Source organism: Tupaia chinensis, unplaced genomic scaffold, assembly GCF_000334495.1.
Source record: "Tupaia chinensis unplaced genomic scaffold, TupChi_1.0 Scaffold000625_1, whole genome shotgun sequence".
In the NCBI taxonomy this organism is placed as follows: Eukaryota; Metazoa; Chordata; class Mammalia; order Scandentia; family Tupaiidae; genus Tupaia; species Tupaia belangeri.
Genome location: NW_006160145.1, coordinates 910,976 through 936,913, shown reverse-complemented (window position 1 = coordinate 936,913; position 25,938 = coordinate 910,976). Strand labels below are relative to the sequence as shown.

The following is a 25,938-nucleotide window of genomic DNA, read 5'->3' as shown; positions in this document are numbered from 1 at the left end:
TTCTCATCAGAGAGAGACACAAACAGAGAAAGGGAAAGTAAGAAATCACCCTGACTCCGGGGTGGGGGGATGGTCATACCCCAAACCCTGCTTCTCCAATTTCCTTTCAGAATTTTGGACATGCACACGCATGCACCCAGCGTGATTTTTAAGCTGCCAGGTCCAGGACTCAAATCATGGTTAGCCATGTGGTAGTCCAGCATCTTAACCATCACACTTATTACTGGTCCCCTGGCAAAGTGTTTTTGTTGTTTTGTTTTAATTTTTTGTTTTTGTTTTTTATGTGATTCACTTATTAGAGATTTAAGCTTTAATGGTGAGCTCATGTAGCTGTTGCAACAGTGAACTTGGTTGCCTGACAGAAACTTGGACTCCATGAAAGCCAACATTTAATGAGACTGGGAGGCCACAATTTCCTTGGCATAACAGAAACAGAGATCTAACACCTTGAGAACTCAGAACGTTAGAATGCTGACAGAAACTTGGACTCCATGAAAGCCAACATTTAATGAGACTGGGAGGCCACAATTTCCTTGGCATACAGAGATCTAACACCTTGAGAACTCAGAATGTTAGAATGGACTTATCACGTGAAACCTACCCATATGCAATCTTGCAAGCATTAATCACATGCCCAAGGGGGCCAAAGGATCCTTCCTTCATGAGGTTCTAGCTTCAAGACTGGAGTGCCCTGACACTGGCAAGTGTTATTGTTCTGCACCCTTTCTAGCCCTGTCAATCACAAAACTTGCCATGTTGTCCCAAAACAGGTAAGCTTGGGAACAGATATAAATGACAGCTAATAAGTAAACAATCTGACTTCTGAGAGTGAAACCGTACACAGAATCTTCCTGGCCACAAGTAATCGAGAGACTGGGAACACCAGCCAGTATGGGTTACCACGGAACGAAATAGCATTGGTTTACCCATGTGGTTGGTTAAGTAGAAGTTAGTTAAGAGAGTCTTTGCCATATTATAATGATAATGATCAAACACAGTTGACTAATGAAAAAAAATTCAAATAGCTCCCCGGCACAGATGTACAAGCTACCTTTTGTACTTTTCTTCATTCATACATGTCATACATTCAGAGACACTGACATCATTTAAAAGATTAAAAAAATGTAAGACTATCAAAATAAAGCAACTGAAAAGGAACTCGGATGTTTTGGTAGAACATAATAAAACAATCAGAAAATTTGACTCCTGACAACAGAAACTAAATGAGTCAGTAAAAGGCATTTTAAGCAAATTACAATAAGCCTAAAATAATTTTCAAAAAGTTTTGCTCCATCTTTAAACTATCCCATGAACAGCCTGAAAAAGAAGTTTTCTGAACTACAAAGAAATGTCAATTTACTATAGACATATATACTTGAAAATATTTTATTTAGATGAACTATAAGCCCTTTTATACTCATGAGATTTTGATGTGAGAACTTACTGATTTCACTGGAAACCTGATTCAGTTTATCCTGCGATCTGCTGATAAGGACCACCTTCATTCCATGCCTCGCTAACTGAAACAATAAAAGAAAATTTCAATCACACCCGCAGATTTCATTTTAAAACATAACTTAGATAGATCCTCATATTGAGAAAACTTGGCCAGATGATAATTTCAAATTTAAAAACAAATAAATCCTAGTATAATCAATAGGTGATCCAAAATGAAGACTTCACGAAAGTATTCCCCACCAGGTTATCTTTCTAAATCAAACCAGTATTTAAATATCAGAAAATTTTAAAAGAAGGAAGACTTTTACTTTTCATTTTGTACTCATCTATATGTTTTGGGGTTATCAAATTAAGTATCTACTACTTCTACAATTTAAAAATTAGCTTTACACAAATTTTTGCTACAGACTGGGTATATAAAACAAAGACCAGAAGAATGGGCAAAGAAGACTATAGCTAAAATATTAGGAATTCCTAAAAGTACACTACATTTAAATATTTTTACTTGGATATTATACTTTATAAGTGAACAAAGTTAACTGAATAAATTAATAATTCCAGAGAAGTCCCTTTGATATCTGTACCCAAATTTTTTAAGTGTTACACAGAATGAAAGATTTATAGGAATGTGATTACTATCCTAGAGATGCATAAATACAGGGCTCAGAAAAAACATTTATATGCACTAAACTTTTTAGTGAGCTATCCCAAACAGTGTATAAATGACACACACACACACACACACAAAAATTAGTATAAGTGATTTAGTAAACTAATATTTAATATTCCGGTCTTAAATCCTAAAGTTAGCTTTTATTAAGGAATGAGTGGTAACATAAATGGAGCTATAAAAGAAGATCTTTAAATAAAAATAACAAAGGTGGGTCATTATTTGCAAAATTGATCTGCTGTAAAACTACTAAAGAACCTATTTACCCATACTAGCTCTTTCCTTTTTTTAGAGAGGGGATTTTTGTCTTTAAATACATTTGCTTACCAGAGAGACAGAGAGAGACAAAGAGACAGAAAGCAAGAAATCACTCCCCGGGGAGATGGCTACACTGCAATCCCTTCTCCGCCATTCTCCTCTCAAAATCCTGGGCATATGCAAATACACAACATTTCTCCGCCATTCTCCTCTCAAAATCCTGGGCACATGCAAATACACAACATTGGTCTGAGTTCTAAGCCTCCGCGTCCAGGACTCAAACCATGGTCAACTATGTGGGAGTCCAGCAACATAACCATTATGCCATTTGCTGGTCCCCAGGTATTTTTGTTTTGTTTTGTTTCTTCGTATACAGCATGTGCGCTCAACAGAGAGAGACAAAGAGAGCAAAGGGAAAAGTGAGAAAGCAAGCCGCCAGGTCTGGGACTCAAATCACGGTCAGTCATGTGGGAGTCCAGTGCCCGGCTAACCCACCACATCACCTGCTAAGTCCCATACTGATACGTTTTGGACCAAAAAAAAATTAACAAGGAAAAATTCTTTTTTAGAAAAAATATATCACTTAATAAATGTAGGACAGTTATGATTAGGAAAAAAATCATTTTAACCACCATGGTAATAACTAATTTAGGCAAAATCTGTTAACAGATTATAAAATCATTGGATAAAAACTGTTAGGAAACAGGATATTACAGAGCCTCAAAGTATATTCCACATACTCCTTACTAATTACTTTTAAAATGGAGATTGATTGTGGACAGCATCTTCATAAACCATTCACCTTAACGTAATAATGGAACAATTGAACTTCCTGTGCTTTTTGACAAGATGGAACAAGAAGGATACAATATTACCTACCTAGGGACCAGCAGATGGTATAATGGTTATGTCACTAGACTCCCACATAGTCAGCTACGGTTCAAGTCCCAGACCCAGTGGCTTGAAAGCCACGCCAGGCATGTGTATGTGTGTATGTGTGCCCCAAATCCCAACAGCAGTATGGAGAAGGGATTGTGGCATGGCCATCCCCCTTGGGGATGATTTCTTGCCTTCTGTCTCTCTGGTGAGTGTACACACCCTAGAGCAAAAATCTCTCTCAACAACAACAAAAAGGATAAGATATTACATGCTTAACCTTCCTGTTTAACATTATTGATCCTGAAAAATAATTATCCAGGAGGAACCAGACAATTCAAATTGCTCTGCAAAACAACTGGCCTAAATTTCCCCAAACTATCATTGTTATAAAAGGAAAAACGGTAGGCCAGCAGGTGACGTGGAGGTTAAGGCACTGGATCCCACAAGGCCAGCTTTGTGGTTTGAGTTCCAGAGCCATGACCTGAGAATCAAGTTGGGCACGCATGCGTCCATGTCGAAATTCCCGAGAGGAGAATGGAGGAGAAGAGATGGTGGCGTAGCCATCCACCCTGTAGGATGATTTCTCACTTTTTCTTTCTCTGGCAAGCACAAGGGCAGCTGTAGGTGCCCTATAGCAAAAACTTGTTTAAAAAGTTATGAAATGCTTCTAGATTAATGGAGACCAAGCAATGTAACCAAATGTTATATGTTATTGTTAACTAGATACTGGACCAGAAAAGGAGCTATTAGGACACCATTGAGATAATTGGGAAATGTGCTTAAGAGCTACATGATACACAATAGAATTATTTCAAGTTAAACTTACAAAGTGTGTGATCATCCTACTGGAGTTATAACAGTTATCTGGATAAATGTTTTCATCTTCAAAAATTTCTTTCTTTTTTTTTGGAGAGGTTTTTCGCTATAGAGCGCATACGCTCGCCAGACAGAGAGAGACAGAAAGCGAGAAATCATCCCCCAGGGGGGATGGTCACGCCGCAATCCCTTCTCCTCCATTCTCCTCTCGAGATCTTGGGCACGCACGCACACGCGCCCGGCGTGAGTTTTAAGCCACCGGGTCCAGGACGCGAACCGCGGTCGACTACGTGGGAGTCCAGCGACATAGCCATTATGCTAACTGCTGGTTCCCAACACTCTCCTATTCTTTACCTGCATTACAAGAGATCTGAATCCTTTGCCTGTGTCTATCAGTGTTTTTCGATTAACCGCAGTCCTTGTAAAAATGATGCTGTCCTCTAGCCTGGAAATGTAACCACGTGTAATACAATTTCCATTTACTAGAAAAAACAGTTCAAAGTAACTGACTTCAAAAGCTGAGGACTGGGGCCAGCAGGTGGTACAGTGGTTAAAGGCGTTGGACTCCCACATGGCTCACCGTGGTTTAAGTCCTGGACCTGGTGGCTTGCTTTCTTACTTTCTCTCTGTCTCTCTCTGATTAGCATGTCCGTCCTATAGCAAATTTACATAATCATCATTATCATCAGTAAAACTAAATAAGTCTAAAAAAAAGACTACTCACCTATTCACACTTACACAATTTAAAACAAAAATGACATTAAATTTTTCACAATTCCAACCTATTAGCACTGAAAATTTTATACTTATCTTGTACAGAAATCTGCTTTAAAAAATTATAGTTTAAGCCAAAGGAGTATTTCTGACAAGGTAGAAATGAAGAACATTCATTGCATCATACAAAATTATAATTTGTGTTTTTAACTTCAAAAATCAAATTTATTGGGAACCAGCAGTTAGCGTAATGGCTATGTCGCTGGACTCCCACATAGTTGACCGCCGTTCGCGTCCCGGATCCGGTGGCTTAAAACTCACGCTGGGCGCGTGTGCGTGCGTGCCCAAGATCCCGAGAGAAGAATGGAGGAGAAGGGATTGCGGCGTGACCATCCCCCCTGGGGGGTGATTTCTCGCTTTCTGTCTCTATGTCTCTCTCTGTCTGTCTGGCGAGCGCACGCGCCCTACAGTGAAAATCTCTCCAAAAAAAAAAAAATCAAATTTATTGGAAGAGATCATATTTGTTAGTTGTTATACAAAAAGAAAAGTCATAAAAATCACCTACCTCTTCTGCATATGATTTTCCAATTCCATCAGTACTACCCGTGACAACTGAAAAAGGAAAACAAAGCGATTAATAGTTTAGTTTGCAAATACAATAAAGAACTGATCACAGGACTCACCAATTATACACAAGATGACTTGTGTAATACTTTGAGATAAAAGAGCAATACCAGGCCAGCAGATGGCATGGAGGTTAAGGAACTGAATCTCACATGGCCGACTATGCAGTTTGAGTCCCAGATCACATGGCCGACTATGCAGTTTGAGTCCCACACCCAGTAGCTTAAAGACAACACCAAGTGTGTGTGTGTGTGTGTGTGTGTGTGTGTGTGTGTGTGTGTGTCCAAAATCTGGAGAGGGGCATGGAAGAAAGGAAAGGATTGCAGCATGGCCACCCCCTGGGGGAGATTTGTCAACTTCCCTCTCATTGTCTCTCTTTCTCTTTCTGTCTGTCTGGGAAGTTCCCATGCCCTACAGCACCCCCTCCCCCCAAAAAGGGGAGCAATACCAGTGGTACAGATTTAGGATTAAATACTACCATAGCTAAAATTGAAAACACTACAATACCAAGTGTTGACAAGGATGTAGAGCAACGGGAATGCTCGTACATGGAATGACACTGCAAATTGATACAATTATTTTGGAAAAACCACTTGGCAATATATCTATAGAACTAAATACTACCCCTACCCTATGACCCAGCAATTCCCAAGAGGTATGAACACATTATTTCTACCAAAAGAATGTTCATGATAGTTTTATTTATGTATAGTAGGTTCAATATGCAGAAATAACAAACTATGCAATAATGAGAAAGTAAACTGAGGTCTAGCTATACAATAGACTACTAAACAGAATTTAAAAAAATAAAAAATAAAAGCTAATGATACACACGAAACATGGAGTCTCCAATGTATGATGTCAAGTGAAAAAGTCCTAACCAAAAAGTATACAATGATTCCATTTACGAGGTTTAAAAACAGGCAAAATTCGCCTACATTAACAGCAGTCAGAATACTGGTTAAGTCTGGGTAGGGGGTAAGAGTACAGAGAAGGAGCTTAAGGGAACCCTCTGGAGTGCAGAAAATATTCTATGCTTTGATTAGGGTGGCAGTTACCTCCAGATGTGTGTGTTCATGTACAAAGAGACTTGGATACATTTGTGGAAAATAAAAGTACAAGTTTACTTTGGTGTAAAAATCTTTGAGATGTGTGCCATCTTCATAATATGTACTTCACATAAAACTTTTTGAAGGTCATGTGTGTGAAAATTAAATGAACGGTACACTTAAGTACTCACTGTATGTGTGTGTGCGCGCGCACTTTGCCATAGGTCACGTGCACTTGCTAGAGGTAGAAAGAGAGGGAAAGTGAGAAAGCACTCCCCAGGAGGGATGTCCATGCCACAATCCCTTCTCCTCCATTCTCCTCTCAGAATTTTGAGCGAACACACACACATACTCAGCATGTTTTTTCAAGCTGCCAGGTCCAAGACTCAAACTGCAGTTGGCCACGTGGGATCCAACCGCCTCAACCTCCATACCATTTGCGGGCCTCATGGTATGTATTTTAAACTAGTTTTTTAAATTAATAGTAAAAAGCACTTAAATAAGACTAAATGTTTCTGCAGGAAAGCAGATTTCTCTCAATGGGTCACACTATGCCATGGTATCTTATTCTCCAGATATGGAGTCACGCTTCTTGCCAACTCAAAGCACAGCTTGTCTGCCTCAGAACATTAGGCATGACCCCAAACTTCTCTTTGAGTTTTTCCAAACCACTTACAGAATATGGAAAACAAATTATAGTGTAAAGTTGTAGGCCAGAAGGTAGCATGGTGGTTAAGGCACCGGACTCCCACATGGGTGCATAGTGGTTAAGGCACTGGACTCCCACATGGCTGATTGCAGTTCGAGTCCCAGACCTGGCAGCTTGCTTTCTCTTTCTCTATCTTTTGCTCTCGTCTCTCTTTCGTGAGTGCATGTGTCCTATAGCAAACTGTTTTTAAAATAATAAATACAATTAAATAAATAATTATTTAAGTTTTAAAAGTTTACTTTAAAAATGGCAAACAAAACCGTATCTTCTCAGCTATGTCTCTCATAATCTCATAGATACTCATCATATTCCTGTTCAGCTATATTGTTCTAGAATTTAAAAATTAAAAAAAAAAACTTTTTAGAATTAAAAAAAAGTCTCCAGAGAACAGCATAACAAATCCCCATGTACCCATGGCCCATCACTGACCATCAAGCTGAAGTTAAACTTCCTCTCCCTTCAAATTATTTTGAAGTGAATCCCAAACATATATCACTTCTTCCATACATATTTTAGTGGATATTTGTTATTAAATATAACTATCATACCATTATCATATTCCTAAAATTATAAACAATAATCGTTGACATCAAATATCTAATCAATATAAATTTCCCCACTGCTTCAAAAAACATTTATCAATTTGTTCCAATCATGGTTTAATAAGTTCCACACTCCAAATTGGTAGAATTATCTATTAAACCTTTTTTTAAAGAATTATCTCATTTTACTTATTACTTTTTTTTTTTTTTTAACTTTCTATAGGGCATATACACTCACCATAGCCAGACAGACATAGAGGGAGAAAGAGAAAGTGAGAAAGCAAGCCACCGGGTCCAGGACTCAAACCATGGTCAGCCACATGGCGAGTCCAGTGCCTTAACCACTATGCCACCTGCTGGCCCCCAAGTAAACCTTTTTTTTAAATCTATAGATTCTATCTAACTACACACCTACCAGTCTATCTATATGTATGTCCCTACCCCAGCCGCCCCACATCTGTTGGTGATACTGGGTCTTGGGTCTGTAAGTGTTCAGACTGGTTGGTACGTGCTGATTACATTTCCCCAGTACCATTTAACACGTTCTTCTATCCCCAGTGGTTGGACATAGAAACTGGATCAAATTCAGGTCTGATTTGTTTGGTAAGAGTACTTGCCAAGTGATACTGCATATTTACATCAGGGGGCAATGTCTGGCTATCTTATATTAGCCATCACTGATAATCGCTGCTGAGAGGGGCTGCCAAATGATGACATCTGAATTCAATCATTTGTCTTCATCTAACAGTTGAGCTATTTCCATAGAGAAATTACTCCTCAGAGTTGTTTCCCGTGATATATAATATGTAGAGGAACACAAGATACCTGTTTGATTGTTTTCATTTACATGTATTAGTCTGTGTTTTTTTTTTTTTTGAGAGGTTTTTGCTATAGGGCGCATGCGCTCACCAGAAAGACAGAGAGACAGAAAGCGAGAAATCACCCCCCAGGGGGGATGGCCATACCATAATCCCTTCTCCATCCTCCTCTTGGGACCTTGGGCACGCACGCACACACGCCCGGCATGAGTTTAAACCTCTGGGTCTGGGACTTGAACTGCGGTCGACTATATGGGAGGCCAGCGACATAGCCATTACACTAACTGCTGGTTCCTATATGTATTAGTTTTCAAAATAAATTGGTTTGCTGTGTTGTTGTTATGATTTAGTTTATAAAACGACATTAACTCAGAAGTGTAAAAGTGACAGAAACTACCTATAAAAAAACAAGCGTCACATGAAATTTCTCCAACTCATAACCAATAAATGTTGTGCTTTCCTGTAACTTTTCACCTCCTGTGTGTTTTAGGAGGGGTGGAGATTCCAATTTTAGACCACATTCCTTTACTAATCCACTAATGTTTCACTAAGAATAAACATAGAATTTCCAATTTTCTTTCCCTCTGTGATAGTTTTCTGCTCTTTCCAAGATCCCAGAACCCCCTCCCTACCCCTCTTCTTTCAACCTTGTTCAAGCTCCACCGACTCCAGATCACTTCTAGACCACTTGATGCAGAAGAACCCTTTCTCTTCCCTAAACTCCCACAGCATCGCACACAACCTCGGGTTTACAGCACGTTCCCGCTCTGCTGTGAGCTCTCCTCCCACATGTCTGCAGGTCGTAGTTCTCCCACCAGTGGCAGGTTCCTTGCTACATGACCTGCACAAGGTAGGTCAGTGCTCAGAAGACATCTGCTGAACGCCCGGCTGAAGCTCAGCACCGAGCTGCTCTTACAGATCATGAAACACACAGGACCTGGACTGTTTTCCTGAAAACCTGGTTTCTCAAAGGTCTTCGCACCACAAATAAAACAGTGTACACACTCCTATACGAACATCTATTAGTGGATGACTTCTTTACAAAGCCTTTGGGAGCTAATTTTTGTTTTTGTTTTTGTTTTGCCATAGGGCACGTGCACTCAGTGAGAGAGAGACAATGAGAAAGAAAGTGAGAAATCACCGCTCAGGGCGATAGCCATGCCACAATCCCTTCTCCTCCATTCTCTTCCTGGGACTTTGGGTGCCCTAGTACCTGGCATGGTTTACCAAGCCACCAGGTCTGGGACTAGAACCACAGTCAGTCATGTGGGAGTTCAGCACCTTAACCATCACACCACCTTTTGGCTCCAATACCTAGATTATTCTGTTTAAGCCTACAACTGTGGAGCAAGCAAACCAATTATACAATATACAATGACAGCAACAGATTGATGGCAATATCATCCCTTTCAGAGTCAGGGATTAAAACCTTTCAAGAATATGCTGGGCGTGGTGGTGCCCGCCCTATGGCAAAACCCTTCAAGAATATGCTCAAAATTAAACTATGATAAAGTGACTCAATACTTGGCACCTATTGGGTCATCAGAAAAGTCATGACACATCTTGGAAAGTCCAGAATATATCGGATCTAGCTACTGGATATCAAGACTTCTTTTTCCAGATTTTCCAGTCTTTGGAGTTTGGACTGGACACAGTGCACTGCACAGATCCTTCCTTTCCGCACAGAGGCTCTCATTCAATCCTCTCTTGCCAGGAATGCTCCCTACTATCAGCATGACTGAGTCTCTCCTGGTATCTTCCCTCGACCCTGGGCGGTACGCATCTAATGACTGGTCCACACTCAGGGCGACGGTCAGGCTCATCACTTAGGCATCTGAGGGGCCTGCCCAGGTTCCAGGCTCCAGGTACCAGCTGTGACCTGTGTTGCACCTGCCCCACAGCTGGACCTCCCGTCTGCTCAGCGCTGCTTCCACTCCCTCACGCGTGTTCCTCCTGAGGGCATTCTGCAGTATACCCCACACCCACAGCTCAGTGTCCCAGCCCGTTTCTCGATGAACCTGACTTCCGAGAGCCGGCAGTTAAGGGCCCTTCTTTTTAAAAACGACTTTACTTTTATCAAAGGAAAGCATGCACACAGTGTGAAATATCAAGTAGTTATAGAAGTAGATTTCTGGCTGGGCCCAGCAGGTGGTGTAGTGGTGAAGGCACTAGACTCCTACATGGCTGGCGGCGGTTCAAGTTCCAGACCTGGAGGCTTTTTCTCTCTGGTCAAATTGAAGAATAATAATAAATAAATTAAATTAAATAAATATTTTTGAAAAAGTAGTTTTCCTTGAGTTTACATCCATGTTCTAAATCCTGTGGTTAGCACTGCTGTCTCTCGGTTGAGCACCTTTTATATTACTTATTGACTTCTATAGTCGATGAGAACTGCCACTTATTATAGTTGATGGGAACAAGCACTCCTCTCATTTTTCCTACCCTTCCAATAAAGTTATAGGACTATATTCTATCAGTAATGTTCGCGTGGTTGTAACTCCGCTCTGACAGTAACCATCCAGAGTTAGTACAGACTGCGCTGGCTAATGACCAGGTCCCCAACAAAACTGCTCTCACTTCAAACGCCTGTCTCAAGTCCAGAGGTTTCCCAGGCTGCCCGCGCTTCTGACAAACTTGTTCCAAAGTTGGGGGTTTCCATGACCCCCGTATCAACAATTCACTAGAACTACTCACAAAACTAAGGATAATTTATGACTACAGTTTTGGTTTTTGGGTTTTTGTTTGGTTTTGTTTTGTTTTTGAGAGATATTTGCCATAGGGTATGTGAGCTCACCAGAGAGATAGAGACAGAGAGCTAGAAAACAAGAAATCATCCCCCAGTGAGGATGACCACACTGCAATCCCTTCCCCTTCATTCTCCTCTTGGGATTTTGGGCATGCACACATACACACCCAGTGGGTCTCAGATTCAAACTGCGGTCGACTAGCCATTGATCAGCACCTTAACCACTACATAACCTACTGGCCCCTAAAATTACAGTTTTATTACAGAGGAAACCAATCAGGACCAACCAAATGAAGAGACACGTAGGGCAATGTCTGGGAGTTCCAACGCAGTGCTTCCATGCTCTCCCATGGAATCAGGAATGTCACTTTCCTAGCACAACAATGTCTTCACCAACCTTGAAGCTCCATTGAGCTTCAGTGTCCAGCATTCTTATCAGGTTTCATTACAAAGCCATGACTGACTGAATCATTGGCCACATGATTAAATTTGATCTTAAGCGCTTCTCTCCTTCCCAGACTTTGGGAGGTTGAGCTGATAATCATGTAGCTCAAAGTCCCAACCCTCCAATCATATGGCTGGTCTTTCTGGCATGATCAGCCCCCCACCTTGAAGCTATCAGAGGATCCCACCATGAATCATCCTATTGGCATAATTTCTCAGGACCCACCACAAATAACAGACAGTCCTATCACTCAGGAAATTCCAAGGAGTTAGTCTAACTCCTAGATTCTTCATCATACAACAATTAGTATAGCTAGATGAATTTATTATTTGCTACTGAGTCAAACAGTATAATTACATTTGTGTCTCCCCCATCCCAATGACCTGTCTGCCTTTTCCTGGATATAACATTGTCTTCTTCTTTTTTTTTGGAGAGGTTTTCACTATAGGGCGCGTGCGCTCGCCAGACAGACAGAGAGAGACATAGAGACAGAAAGCAAGAAATTACCCCCCGGGGGGGATGGCCACGCCGCAATCCTTTCTCCTCCAATCTCCTCTCAGGATCTTGGGCACGCATGCACACGCGCCCAGCGTGAGTTTTAAGCCACCAGGTCTGGGACATGAACCACGGGCGACTACGTGGGAGTCCAGCGACATAGCCATTACGCTAACTGCTGGTTCCCAACATTGTCTTATTCTTCTATCTGCATACTTTCCTTTTTAAATCTTCCCCCATCCACTAACAACCTCTCAATATAATTGTCCACACAACTGACCTCATGAATTCATCTCAGTCCTTTTAAAAAGTCTGTTTTTAAAAAAGAGATCACCTTCCCAGAGCCCTTCAACTTTTATCCTACCCCATCTGGAATGGTTCCTCTCCTGACCTGCTACAGAGGAGTTGTCTTAGAACATCATCTTGGGAATTCCCGTGGCCTCTCAAAGCCCTTGTTTTCCAGATCTTCTTCTGCTCCCCCTTTATGATGAAGAATATCTGCCAGTTGCTTCCCAAGAATGAATGAAGAAACACATTTTTAAAGTTTATTTACTTATATCTACAGAGAGCCAGAGAGAGAAAGAGGATCCCCTATTGGCGTCTCATACCACGATCCATCCCTTCAGCCAGCTGAGATCACCAGCATGCACTTGGCATGCAGAGGGAGACCACAGGATGTGAACCGAGGACCCTCTCATATGGTTTTACCACCACAGAGAGCTGTGCCACTACAGCCGGCCAACATTTTTAAAATTCACTTATGTCAGAATAGTTTTAGATTACCAAATAAAAAGTGAAGATGGTGCAGTTACCTATACTTCAAGTCCAGTTTCTCCCATTACTAATATCTCACATTACTCTGATACATGTCACAATTCAAAAACCAATATTGATACAAGAGTCCAAATCTTATTTAAAGTTCCTTATTTGTTACTGAATATCCTTTTCCTGTTCTAAGATACCATTCAGGATATTTATTACATTCTAGTCATCATGTCTCCTTAATATGACAAAGTTAACAAGCAAAAATTTTTATTTTGCATATCTTTTCTTTAAAAAAGTCTATATTCTATCCTCACACATAATAGTTTAACTAGGTATAAAATTATAAGCAGTACTCATTTTCAACAAAAAATTTTAGATGATTTTCCATTGTCTTCTGGCATGAGACTGGTTAAGATGTGTGTCACCACTCTGATTTCAGACCTTCTATAAGCTCTTTATAAATTAATCATTGAGGCTTTAGAATTATTACTTATTTTTTAGGATGCTGTCATGATAATATACCTTGGGGAAACTGTTTTCTTATTCATTAGTGCTAGGCACTGATGAGCTTTAACATTCATGACCTTCAATTCTGGGAATTTTATGATGTTAATTCTTAGATAGTATGCTCCCCATACTTTTCTCTTTCTACACTTTCCACTAATCACAATTTAAACTTAACAGTTTCTCTACAATATTTTCTTTTTGTTCTCCCTTCCTATAAATTTCTTCAATGTTATCATCCAAACCTTCTACTGGCACTTTAAATTTAGGCTGTCAATTTTTTAAATTATGAATTTTTCTCTATTCTGACTGTATTCTCTTCTTTTTCTTGCAGCATCTTATTCTTACTATAGATCCATATCTTCTCTGATCATAGAAGACATTAATTATAGTTTGTTCACATATTTAACATTTTCTTTTACTCATTAAGGTTCCTTTAAGTTTGTTTTTAATGTGGTCTGCCTCATCCGAGAGGCAGTGCATAGGTGGGGTGATTATAAATGTGGCCTTCACTGTACGGCAATCAGTGGACAGACCGCTTTCTTATTAATTGATCCACAAACATCAGGATGTCTTTTCTCTTGGGCCGTTCAATGTCTCTGTGTAACCAGTCAGTACTAATCTAAATAAAAGAATCTAGTGTTAACTCTGTTTTGTGTATTTGCTTGCAGGGTACAAGCACTGACTAGGCTGGTCAGTTGATGCCCACTGCAGGGAAGGAGCAAAAATACCGGAGGGGCAGGGCATCCGTTCAGAACACCGTCAATCCTTCATTTGCCTAGAAAGCTTAATGGACCAAAGGGACTATGGCTTGAATTAACCAATCAGAGCTGCACAGCTTATGATCCTTCATTTGCATAAAATGACATAATTGAGGACTTAAGTGGAAATTACTCCTCTATATAAAAATACATACATACATACATACATATATCCTTTCTATTCAACATAGGAAGGCAGATTTGAGACTTCAATTCCTGCCTCTTTGCTGACTAGCCATGTAATGAAACTCTTTCTTGCTTCAAGACTTGGTGATATGGTCATTGGCTTTCGTGTGCATGGGGCAATGACCTACTTGGTCGGTAACAGTTTATGAAGCATTCCCTAATTTCCAGTCTTCTGTCAGAGCTGGGCAGTTATTAGTTTGTAGACTTTTTATCCATTTTCTGTTCTTAGATGTTTCCCCTGTGCTCAATTTCCCTGAGTCTGAAGAATAACAGGCTTAGGGCCTTGCCACACCTGTCTTTTGCAATTCCTGTGTACTTCCAGTTCCTGTGCTGTTAGTGGTGGCTTCTCTGTGAGCACTCAGGTGCCCACTCTGTGAAGTCAGTTACCATTCCTCCACCTGCCTTTGCTGTGACTCAGGATAAGGGATAACAAAAGTTCCCTAGTTACATTAAAATGCAGCTTTCTTTTCCTCATTCTTCTGATTTTTAGAGAGTATTTCCAAGAGACAGAAGGCCAGCAGTATTATTAGTAGGTCGTTATAAAACTGGAAACTCCCAAGTTTCCTCTTAAACATTATACGAGGGGCTGGCAGGTGGCATGGTGGTTAAGGGTGCTGGACATCCACACATCCCGGACCTGGTGGCTTGCTTTCTCACTTTCTCTTACTCATTCTGTCCCTCGCTGGTCAAATTTAAATAAATAAATAAATAAAATAAAGTTAAATGAATCTTAAAAATAAAAAGATTATACTAAAGTAGACTAACTTTAGTTTGAGAATGAGATACTAAACACATTTATCCAAAAGACATGGCTTTATGCTCTCAGCAAGAACCTTTTTTGCTATCATCTCCTGCTAGTAACTATCAAATTTAAATCAAACTAACAGTCTTTAGGAACTATTAATGTGCACGACTATGGAGAATACAATGATGTATAAGATCTATTCTGGCTATCAGACATTCTATAAATCACCCATTTCATGGTTGGGACTTTAAATATTAAGCAGAAACTATATGACTTTAAATTGTACAACTATTAAAAATTTACCCTTAGATATTTTTAGATATATAAAAATATCATTTTTCATTTTCTAATACTTTTCAAAACCAAACCAACCTTGTAGAGGTGCATATAAGTCAAATATTGCTTCACAAAAGGTATGAAATTTATGGCATAAAAAAATGAAAACTAGATGGGACCAGCAGTTGGTTTAACAGCTATGTCACTGGACTCCCATGTAGTCGATCACGGTTCGAGTCCTGGACCCAGTGACTTAAATTCATGCTGGACACGTGTGCGTGTGTGCCCAAGATCCCAAGAGGAGAATGGAGGAGAAGGGACTGCACTGTCGCCATCACCCCCTCCCCACCCCCCAAGTGGTGATTTGTCATTTTCTGTCTCTGTCTTTCTGGCGAGTACACGCGCCCTATAGCAAAAAACCTCTCCCCCCCCCAAAAAAAAAAATGTTTTTAAATAGATTCAGATCCATGGTCTAGTGGTTAAGGGAGCTGTATCCCACATGGCCAACTGCGGTTTGAATCCCAGCCCCAGTGGCTTGAAAAACACGCCAGGCCTGTGGGCATGCATGCCCCAAATCCCAATAGTATGTAGAAAAAGCGAAGAAGGGGTGGCAACATGACCACAATCCCACTGGGGAAGCTTTTTCCCTCTGCCTCTGTCTGTCTCTCTGGAGAGTGTGCAGGCCTTTTGGCAATTAAAAAAGAAAAGAAAAGTGGAAATTCTGAGCCTCTCTTAGCCACCTCTAGCACCACTGCAGTTCTACAACTGGCATTCTACACCATAGCCAGGCAACAGGGAATCAAGTGAAAGGACAAGGCCTTTGGTTCTCCAGGTCACATAGTAGGTAATGTATAAACACAGCCGAGTCACCTGACCAGCTTCAGTCAACTGTAAGAGAAAAGTTTTACTCAACGAATGTGGGGGAAAAAAATAAATCTTTTCATTTAAGACAGGGAAGGTGGGGACAAGGACTGTCCTATGTTTGCTTTTAAAGATAAACTCTGTGCTTTGAAGCTACGTATCTTCCAAAAGTATTAGCAGACATTCCTTTTATTGTTTGCATTTTTTAATTATGTGCATGTATTCCTTTTCCGTAAAGAAGCCCTTCCTGATGGGACCAGAAGCTGACGTAATGGCTATGTCGCTGGACTCCCATGTAGCTGACCGCAGTTCGAATCCTTGACCCAGTGGCTTAAACTCACGCTGGGCGCGTGTGTGTGCATGCCCAAGATCCCGAGAGGAAGTTGGAGGAGAAGGGATTGCAGTGTGGTCATCCCCCCTAGAGGGTGATTTCTCGCTTTCTGTCTGTCTGTCTCTGCCTGTTTTTCTGGCGAGCGTACGTGCCCTAAAAGAAAAAAAAAAAAAAAAAAAAAAAAAAAAAAAAAAAAAAAAACCTGTCCAATAAAATAAAAGAAGTCCTTCCCTGCTGTAACAGAAAGGTGGCACACACAGGCCCAGCCTTGGGGGTTGGTGTGGTAGCACAGTGAACTGCAGTACCAAGCCACATGCTTGACTGGGTTTGGACTGCTGGTAGCCCTGAAAACACACCAGGTACACGTGTCTACATACCCAAGATCCAATGAGCTGAAGAGCTGGGAGAAGGGGCTCAAAGCATGATGAGACTATTGATGACGTCTCTCTCTCATGCACTTTTTATCAAGAATAATATAAACCTAAAACAAAATAAGGATAGTGTAAACTAAGCCAGCAAACTCTTCACCTGTAATGGTTTCCCCCAGATCAGGGTAGTATTGCTTAAATCAGTGTCTCTGGGCTAGGCAGTGATGCAGGGGTGATGCAACTGGACTGACCCGGGAGGTCCCGAGTCTGCATTCTGGGACCTTCCTGAGCACACGGCATGTACATGCACGCCTGTGATCTGGGTCTGCTACGACAGGGTGGATAACTACACGAGGACCTTATTGGAGTGACTGTCTGTCTCTCACCAAAGAAATAAATAACTTTTTTTTTTTGAGAGGATTTTGCTATAGGGCGCATGCGCTCGCCAGAAAGACAGAGACAGGAAGCGAGAAATCACCCCCTGAGGGGATGGCCACACCGCAATCCCTTCTCCTGCATTCTCTACGGATCTTGGGCATGAATGCACATGCACCCGGTGTAAGTTTAAGTCAGCAGGTCCAGGACTCGAACTGCAACCGACTACATGGGAGTTCAGCGACATACCCATTATGCCGATTGCTGGTCCCAATAAGTAACATTTTTTATAAACAAAGTCAGAAAACAAAAACATCCAGTGTTTCCCAAGGTTACCTAATATGATCTTGAATCTTTTTCTAAATAAAACTTAATAGAAAATGTTAATTACTTCATAACTATTATTAATTATTTGATTGCAATAAAAGACCATCCATTTCAATTGATACAGACCACTGCTGTCAAATATTTATAAACGTAAATTAAGAAATACTCATCAATGCAGGATCTATGATCGTCTCTTGGTTTATCTTTGGGATACACTGATCCAAGCACTCCCATCCTGACTTACCAACTGTCCTTTTCTTTCAAAGAATTAGTTACTTATTGAACTGTATTTGTTATTATTATTTTTTAATTTGACCAGAGAGAGAGAAAGGGAAAGGGAGGAAGCAAGCCACCGGGGCCGGGACTCGAACCTCAGTCAGCCGTGTGTGAGTCCAGAGCCCTCAATCTCCATGCCACCTGCTGGCCCCATGACTTACCAACTTTTAATGAAAATTTAATGAAATGAGACCAGATTCTAAGTCATCTGACTGAGTGCATTGCTTCTTTTTGTGGTTTCCTAAAGTAAAAAAAAAAACGAAGCACACACAGCAGCGCTAAAATGTGCAAAAACCCCAGGTCCCCGCCTCCACGTGTTAAATTCATGTCTGGACCAAAGCTTGTTAATTGCCTTCTTTAAGGATTCTTCTCATTCTCCTTTGCCAGAAAACACTGATTTTTAGCCCAGAATACTGTGGCCTATAATGAAGGCTATTTTCCAACCTTCCTAGCATGAAGGTGTGGCCATGGGATTAAATTCTGGGGATATGGAGCCAGCAGGTGGTGTGGTGGTTGGGGCTAGATGCTCACAGGGCTAGCCACGGTTCGAGTCTTAAACCCAGTGGCTTGAAAATCACGCCAGATACATGTGCGTGTGTGCCCAGGATCCTGAGAGGAGTGTGGAGGAAGGGGTTTTCGGCATGGCCATCACCTCTGGGAGGAGGTAATTTCTCACTTTCCCTCTGTCTCCTTCCTCTGGCAAAAACCTAAAAACTAAAAATAAACCAATAAAATTCTGGGGCTAAGATGGAACCAGTGCTGGGAAGGGCTCTGACGAAGGCTGATCAAGGAAGACGATCCAGCAGAGAAAGAGCCCTGGTCGCTTTTCGCCTGGCTAGTTCCGCAGTGACGGCCGTGGCCCGGGCAGACTCCCAACCACCAAGTAACCCTGAGTATAGAGCCTAGAGCTATGGGTGGGACAGAACCACACAAATCGAGGCACCTGATGACACACAGAATCACCAGGCCATTTATTTTAAACCAATTATTTCTTTCCTTTTTCAAAAAAAAACTGTTTATCATAAAAAAATCGAACATATACAAAAGTTCCAGTTTTTAAAGTGGACCAAAAATAATGTTTTATCTTATTAAAGTCACTAGCATAGGCCCAGGAAAGAGCAAACCAATAGTAAATTATGAAAACAAAATATCGAGTATTCACATCACTATAAGACCATTTGGTCAGGTCAGCTGGTGGCATGGTGGTTAAGGCAGCTGGATGACACGTGGCCGGACCGTGCTGAGGCCCAGACGCACAGCTGGAAAGAACACCCAGGCACGCCTGTGCACCTGCGACCCCTCAGAGAGCAGAGAGGAAGGGGCAGCCACGTGACAGCTCCCTGCAGGGGGTGCTTTCTCACTTGCCCCATCACTCTGTTTTTCTCCAGTGAGTGCACAAGCCCTCTAGCAAATTTAAAAAAGAAGGAAAGAAAAGAAAAGAGTATTCGCTCAGGGTACCTCAGTGGCCCAGTCAGCTCTCACCAAGGCTACCTCCCCAGTCGAAGCCATCACCCCGCCACACAAGGACCTGTGCAAACCTTGCAGCCCCCTTCACTCAGCTCATGCCACCTACACAGGTATCTCCCTCCAACACCATTTTTAGGATGCCATAGGTCCTTATGAATGAAGATTCCACTAGCGTTAGGCCCCGCCTTCTGTCACGTGAGGACACAGCTTTCCAAGGCGGTGGCAATAAAGGCACCATCTCGGAAGCAGAGAGCAAGCCTCCTCAGACAAAAGGACCGGCTGGCACCTTGACCTCTGGCTTCCTGGCATCTGGAACTTTGAGGAAAAAAAAAATTTTTTTTGAGAGTTTTTTTTTTTTTTGCTATAGGGTGAGTGCGCTCGCCAGACAGACAGAGAGAGACAGAGAGACAGAAAGTGAGAAATCACCCCCCAGGGGGGATGGCCACACCGCAATCCCTTCTCCTCCATTCTCCCCTCGGGATCTTGGGCATGCACACACACGCGCCCGTCGTGAGCTTTAAGCCGCCGGGTCCGGGACGCGAACCGCGGTCGACTACATGGGAGTCCAGCGACATAGCCATTACACTAACTGCTGGTCCCAAGAAAATAAATTTCTGTGCTTTATAGGGCCAGCAGGTGACATGGCAGTTAAGGTGCTGGACTCATACGTGGCTGACCATGGTTCAAGTCCTAGACACAACAGTTTGAAAACTATGCCAGGCACGTGTGTGTGTGTGTGTGTGTGTGTGTGTGTGTGTGTGTGCGCACATGCCCGAAATCCCAGGAGGAGAATGAAAGAAAAGGGATTTCAGCATGTCTGTCCCCTGAGGGGTAATGTCTCACTTTCCCCCTAGCTATGTCTCTGGCAAGCGCATGTGCCGTATGGCAAAAACCTTTTAAAAAAATGTGCATGCTTTATAAATTACTCATTCTATAGTATTTTGTTACAGCACCGTAAACAGATGAAGACACACTCTAAGCAGAGTTTCCCTCCCATCATTGAAGTTTCCCCTTGAACATAAGAATGCCTAACCCTATTGCCTAACCCTATTGGGCTGGTTCACTTCATATTCACCCTGCCACATCACGGGGGAAGTGGTTCTCTCCAGCATTAAAAATCACCTCAAGAACTTAAGAATTTAAATTCTTAAGAATTTTTTGATCTCGGGACCAGCAGATGGAATAGTGGTTATGCTGCTGGACTCCCACGTGGCCAACTGCGGTTCGAATCCTGGACCCAGGAGCTTGAAACACATCGGGTGTGGTATGGCCATCCTCCAGGGTGGTGACTTCTCGTTTTCTGTCTCTCTGTCTCTGCAGTGAGCGACTGCACCCTATAGCAAAAATCTCTCAAAAAAATAAAAAGCATTCCTTGACCCCAAGACTACCCTAGGACCTCAGAGCTCGCCCCCCCCCCCATATTTCTCTGCACTTCTCCTTCAGTGCTCACAGCATTCATCGCCCAGGTTACCAGAGGGAAGAGACTGTGGTTCACCTTGGTCTGCTAATGTAGGGCCTGGCGAAAAGCAGATGACTAACGAAGGTTTGCCGAATGAGTGGAGGAGGAAATGAAAGGTGATGATGAATGGAAAAGTAATTTCATAATACTACCCTCTGCTTTATCGACTCCTTACTTAGAACTAGTGCACCACACATACTCCTCAGCCCATCCCAGCATCAAGAACTGGTGGCCAAAGGTGAGATCTGTCAAGAAATTTTTAAAAGACAAGTTTAATTTTGTTTGTACATAGATAATTTCAAAGAATGCGAACGCTGTCATTGAAAGGAGGTGATTTTTAATGCTGGAGAGAACCACCTCCCCCACCAAGTGGCAGGGTGAATATGAAGTGAACCAGCCCCGTAGGGTTAGGCAGAGTGGGGAATGAACCACTTTGGTTTAGAAAAGTATGGTCCATCACCCAAGCAGTGACAACTCACTATTCCCGTCACTAAGATTGGCTTCTTTGTTAACGCTAGGTGTCCTCAGATTCCATTTTGCTAGAGTAAGTAGAAAAGTTAGGGTAACTTGCAACAATAGAAAGCTCAGGTGTAACCCATAGCCCTAGGAGCTGGAGAACTGCATAGGACGCCATGGGTAGTGCTGAAGAGGAGGAAGGAAGGAGGGGGTTTTTAAAAGGCTTATGTCTTCATATATAAATATAATACCAGATCCTAAACTTGCAAGCCATTGGGAAGAGGGAAGCTGACAACTACAAAGACTATCCCAACTTGGCATCTGGAAGTGTCTATGTTGTTACAGATTATATAAAAGGCTCACAACTGACCAGGGTTCCATTTCCCAATTTTAGAGAGTCAACAAAAATACTTTAGTTTGTGTCAGTTAAAAATATTCTACTCTTTTTGTCCTCAACTTGATCAGAACAGATATTTTTAGTAAGAACCCAATCAACCTTATCAAAATCAAACATCAGAAATAGACGGGAGGAACACTGGAAGCAAACATGCTATTTTTAGCTCCTGTCTATTCCTTGCCACTACAGCCAAATTCTGACTGCAGAGCCCATGCATAAGAGCTTCGTTATTCCAAGCAGGTTCTTTCTCGTGACCCTTTTCTTCCTCCTGAACACCTGAATGCAGAAAACACTCGACTGATTAAAGATTAATACTGCCGCAAACCGTGACAGCTGCCTTTCCTCTGAGTGCTGGGGGGAGGGGAGCAGGAATAGCAAATGACAGTGAGCTTGCATCAGTATTCCTCTTGGGGATCTATTACATGGAAAGAAAATTGCTATTTCAATTCCCTTTTGTTGCTAAAAATAGCACTCGCAATTGATTCAAGCAAACAGTGTGCCGGCTTAGCAGTGCTGAATTTAGAAACCACTGAAGTCCCTAAGAGCAAATGCTAACGTAGTCTAACACATGCCAGCTCATATTTAACAAAGAACAAAGGAGAGAAGCATGTAGGCTGCAAGTTAATAAAACGGCAGCAACTTCCTGCATTTTTATTAAAGAAAAACAGTGAAAGGGAGGCAAAATAAGAAAAGATAACTGTACCTTATTCTCCTAACCATATTTTAATTTAAAAATAAATAAATAAAACATGTTGCTGAGGCCAAGCAGGGGCAATGGTATGGTATGGCTTGACTCACATGGGAAAGGTCCTGGGTTCATGCCCCGGGACCACCCTGAGTGTGTTCAGTGCGTGCGCACATACACACCCAGGACCCATGGCACAGGACCGGGAATGGATCAGGCCATGACGACCCTGTCAGGGTGCGTCTCTCTCTCTCTCTCATGGGAAAAACGGATGGATAGACTTTTAAATTTAATTTTGACAGAAAAACGTAGGTTTATGTAGACACCCAAATATTATGGGTATTTCCCACAACCTCAGGGGTCAGGGCAATACAAGTCTTCTTTCAAACACAGATTACTATAGAAAGTGTCCAGCTTACAATGTCCTGCCCTAATACAGACTTCCCTGTTTCCCACTCAGTTCTTCCAGCTTCTCCACTGGACTACCCTCCCTCGGCCTCCTCTTGATCCAACCAGGTATGCTGTCATTTAAAAAACTACAAACAGAAACCAAAACCAACAAACAGAAAATCATTCCAAGTATCTGTAGGTTAAGAACTGTGAAAAGGAAGAAGCCATAAAAAGTGGGACCCACTTAAGGTGGCTCATCCCTCGGGCCAACTTCCAGGTGAGGCCACGTGATTCTCTATGGTGGTGCCATCACCCGAAGTCTCTTCTGATTGTCTCACTTTACTTGATCAATGAAAATCTTTTTCAAATAAGGATGGATTTCAATTAATGCCACATCCTCTTTAAAAATGCGAATCCTTGTATAAGAATTAAAAGGCTATCAATCTTTATGCCTTGGTGTGATTTCAAGTCGATTCAAACTGCTAGGTGGCTTCCTTTGGGAACTTCTAAAACGTGCGGGAAGCAGGGAAGGGGACTCATGAAAGAGGAATTCTGAGTGGGAACAAAGGAGTTACCACTTGCAAGTCACAGGCCTAGTAAGGGAAAGGCTTGGGCTTTGGCTATTTTAGTACAAAGGCAGAATGAGATGTGATTAAGAACATACACACTAAAATCAGACCAGCGAGGTTCAAATCCCAGCTCTGCCACCCATCAGAGGCTAGTAATCTCTAGTGTCCGTTTTTTATTTGGAAAGAAAATATGTAAGTGCTATCCCATAAACTCATTGCAAAGATTCAAAAAAATGTTAATAATAGTACCTGCCATACTGGATTACTTGAAAATTAAACAGAAGGATGCACAAAATACACTTAGCATGAAAATTGTGGAAGGAGTATAGAATGGAAGATTTAAAGGGGCTGAGATTTGATATAATACCAAACACACAAGCAACAAAAGGTAAACTGAACCTCATGGAAACGAAAAGGTTTGTGCTCACAAGGACACTATCGGGACAGTGAAAAGACAACCCACACACAGGATGGGATAGAATATGTGCAAATCATATACCCAATAACGGTTTAGTATCCAAAGTATATAAACAACTCCTACAATTCAATTATAAAAAAGACAATCCACTTTAAAATGGGTAAAGGGAGCCAGCAAGTGGCCTAGAGGTTAAGGCAGCTGGACAACTTTGCGATTCGAGTCCCAGCCCTGATGGCTTGAAAATCATGCCAGGCGTGTGCGTGCGTGCCCAAAATCCCAGGGGGAGAATGGAGAAGAAGGGATTGCAGCATGGCCATCCCCACTGGCGGGTGATTCCTCACTTTCTCCCTCTCTGTCTCTAGTAAGCACACATGCCCTATAGCAAACTAAATAACTATAATAATAAGATAAAAATGGCAAAGGACTTTAGGAAACATTTATCCAAAGAAGACACGCAAATTGCTAACAAGCACTTGAACAAAAGCTCAACATCATTAGGAAAGTGTAAATCAAAACTACAATAATGTACTAGGCTGGCCAGAAATGTTTAAAATGTGTGACAAGAATTGACGTGGATATGGGAAAACTGAGAGCCGTCACACATTGCTGGTAAGGGTGTAAACTGGTTCAGCCACTGAGGAAAACCGTTTGGCACCTCCTTAGAAAGATAAAGAACTACCATATGACTCAGCAATTTCACGCCTAGGTAAATACTGGGAAGAGCTGAAAACGGTATTCAAACAGAAACTTAATATAAATGTTGATAGCAGCACTGCTGACAACAGTCAAAAGGTAACAACAACTCAAGTATCTACCAGCTAGTGAATGCATAAACACAACTGGTGTATCCATACCATGGAATACTATTCAGCCATTAAAAGGAAGGAAGTCCTGATACTTCTGCCATGTGGATTGAACCTTATGTCTGAGCATCATTCTTAATGAAAGAAGCCAGACAAGTGAAACAAACATACCTACAATAGGTAAAGCCACAGAAAAAGAAAGAGTACTGGTTGCCAGGTGATAAGGGTGGGAGGACAGGGGATGATGATTAATGGGGCTGGTGTTTCCCTGGAACATGTTGGGGATGTTTTGGAACTGGATAGAGACAATGGCTGTGTGATACTGTCACCGTCTTACCTCCCACTGAACTGTACATCTTCGAAGTGGTTAATGGTTAGTTTTACGTGATGAGAATTTTACTGCAATTTTTCTAAAAAGCTTTTTTTTAAAGAATTATGTCTTTAATTAAATTATTATTGTTGAATTTCCTGTAGGAAATTCACCAGAAAGAGGCAGAGAGAGAAAGAGGGAAAGTGAGAAAGCGAGCTGCCAGGTCTGGGACTCGAACTGCAGTCAGCATGTGAAAGAAAGTCCAGCACCCCAACCCCCACACCACCTCCTGGCCCCTCAAAAGCTCTTTTTAATAAAGGTTACTAAGGATTAGTTTTTTACCAAGGGTAGACTAGGAAAAGAATGGAAACTGCTATTTCTCTTTCTGCACTATTCCTTACATTCAGGAAGTAAAACTCCCATCAGTACATCGTTCAATGTATCCAACGGAGTGCGAAGGAACCTAAGCTCGAATTGCTCCCGGAAGTAAACAGCCCTTTGACATGTATGTGAATTTACTGAGTCCTTAACACCTGCCAAACACAGTGGCCGGCACTTTGCACTCTGCCCATCCCAGACCTGTGCACGGGCGCTGCCCCTGCGGCTCTATGAGGAGGGCTGTGCATAATAACCTGACCAGGTAGCTAAGGGTCCAGGTGCAGAAACCATCTCAGAGGGAACATGACCTGCCAACAGTCACAGCACCCTAAATCTCAGCACTGGGACACAAAGCCGCTGCGTGACCAAATACTGCCCCGTCAACTACAAACTGTAACAGTCACGGGCAGCACTAATGCACTGGGCATGCCCAGATACTCCTAACAGTCCCTTCCTCACTCATCGCAAGTCTGAACCCAATTTTTCTTTTCGCTATTAGTTAACCAGCCGCTTAACGCCTGCCAAATGGTTTGGAATTTCCCAAATACAACATGCCAACGAAATCTTCTCCATGCTGTGCCCAAGTCACTCCTGACACTGAGAATGAC

At 41.9% G+C, this 25,938-nt stretch overlaps 1 protein-coding gene across 1 annotated transcript in view; it reads right to left on the bottom strand.

Moving 5' to 3' along the window:
• Positions 1 to 25,938, bottom strand: part of HSD17B12 (hydroxysteroid 17-beta dehydrogenase 12) — a 216,343-nt gene that overhangs the window by 135,415 nt on the left and 54,990 nt on the right. The window contains exons 2-3 of the mRNA XM_006159131.3: positions 5,361 to 5,407; positions 1,445 to 1,520 (exon numbers count right to left, since the gene is read on the bottom strand). Of these exons, the coding sequence (XP_006159193.1) occupies positions 1,445 to 1,520; positions 5,361 to 5,407 (123 nt within the window). The remainder of the gene's footprint in view (positions 1 to 1,444; positions 1,521 to 5,360; positions 5,408 to 25,938) is intronic.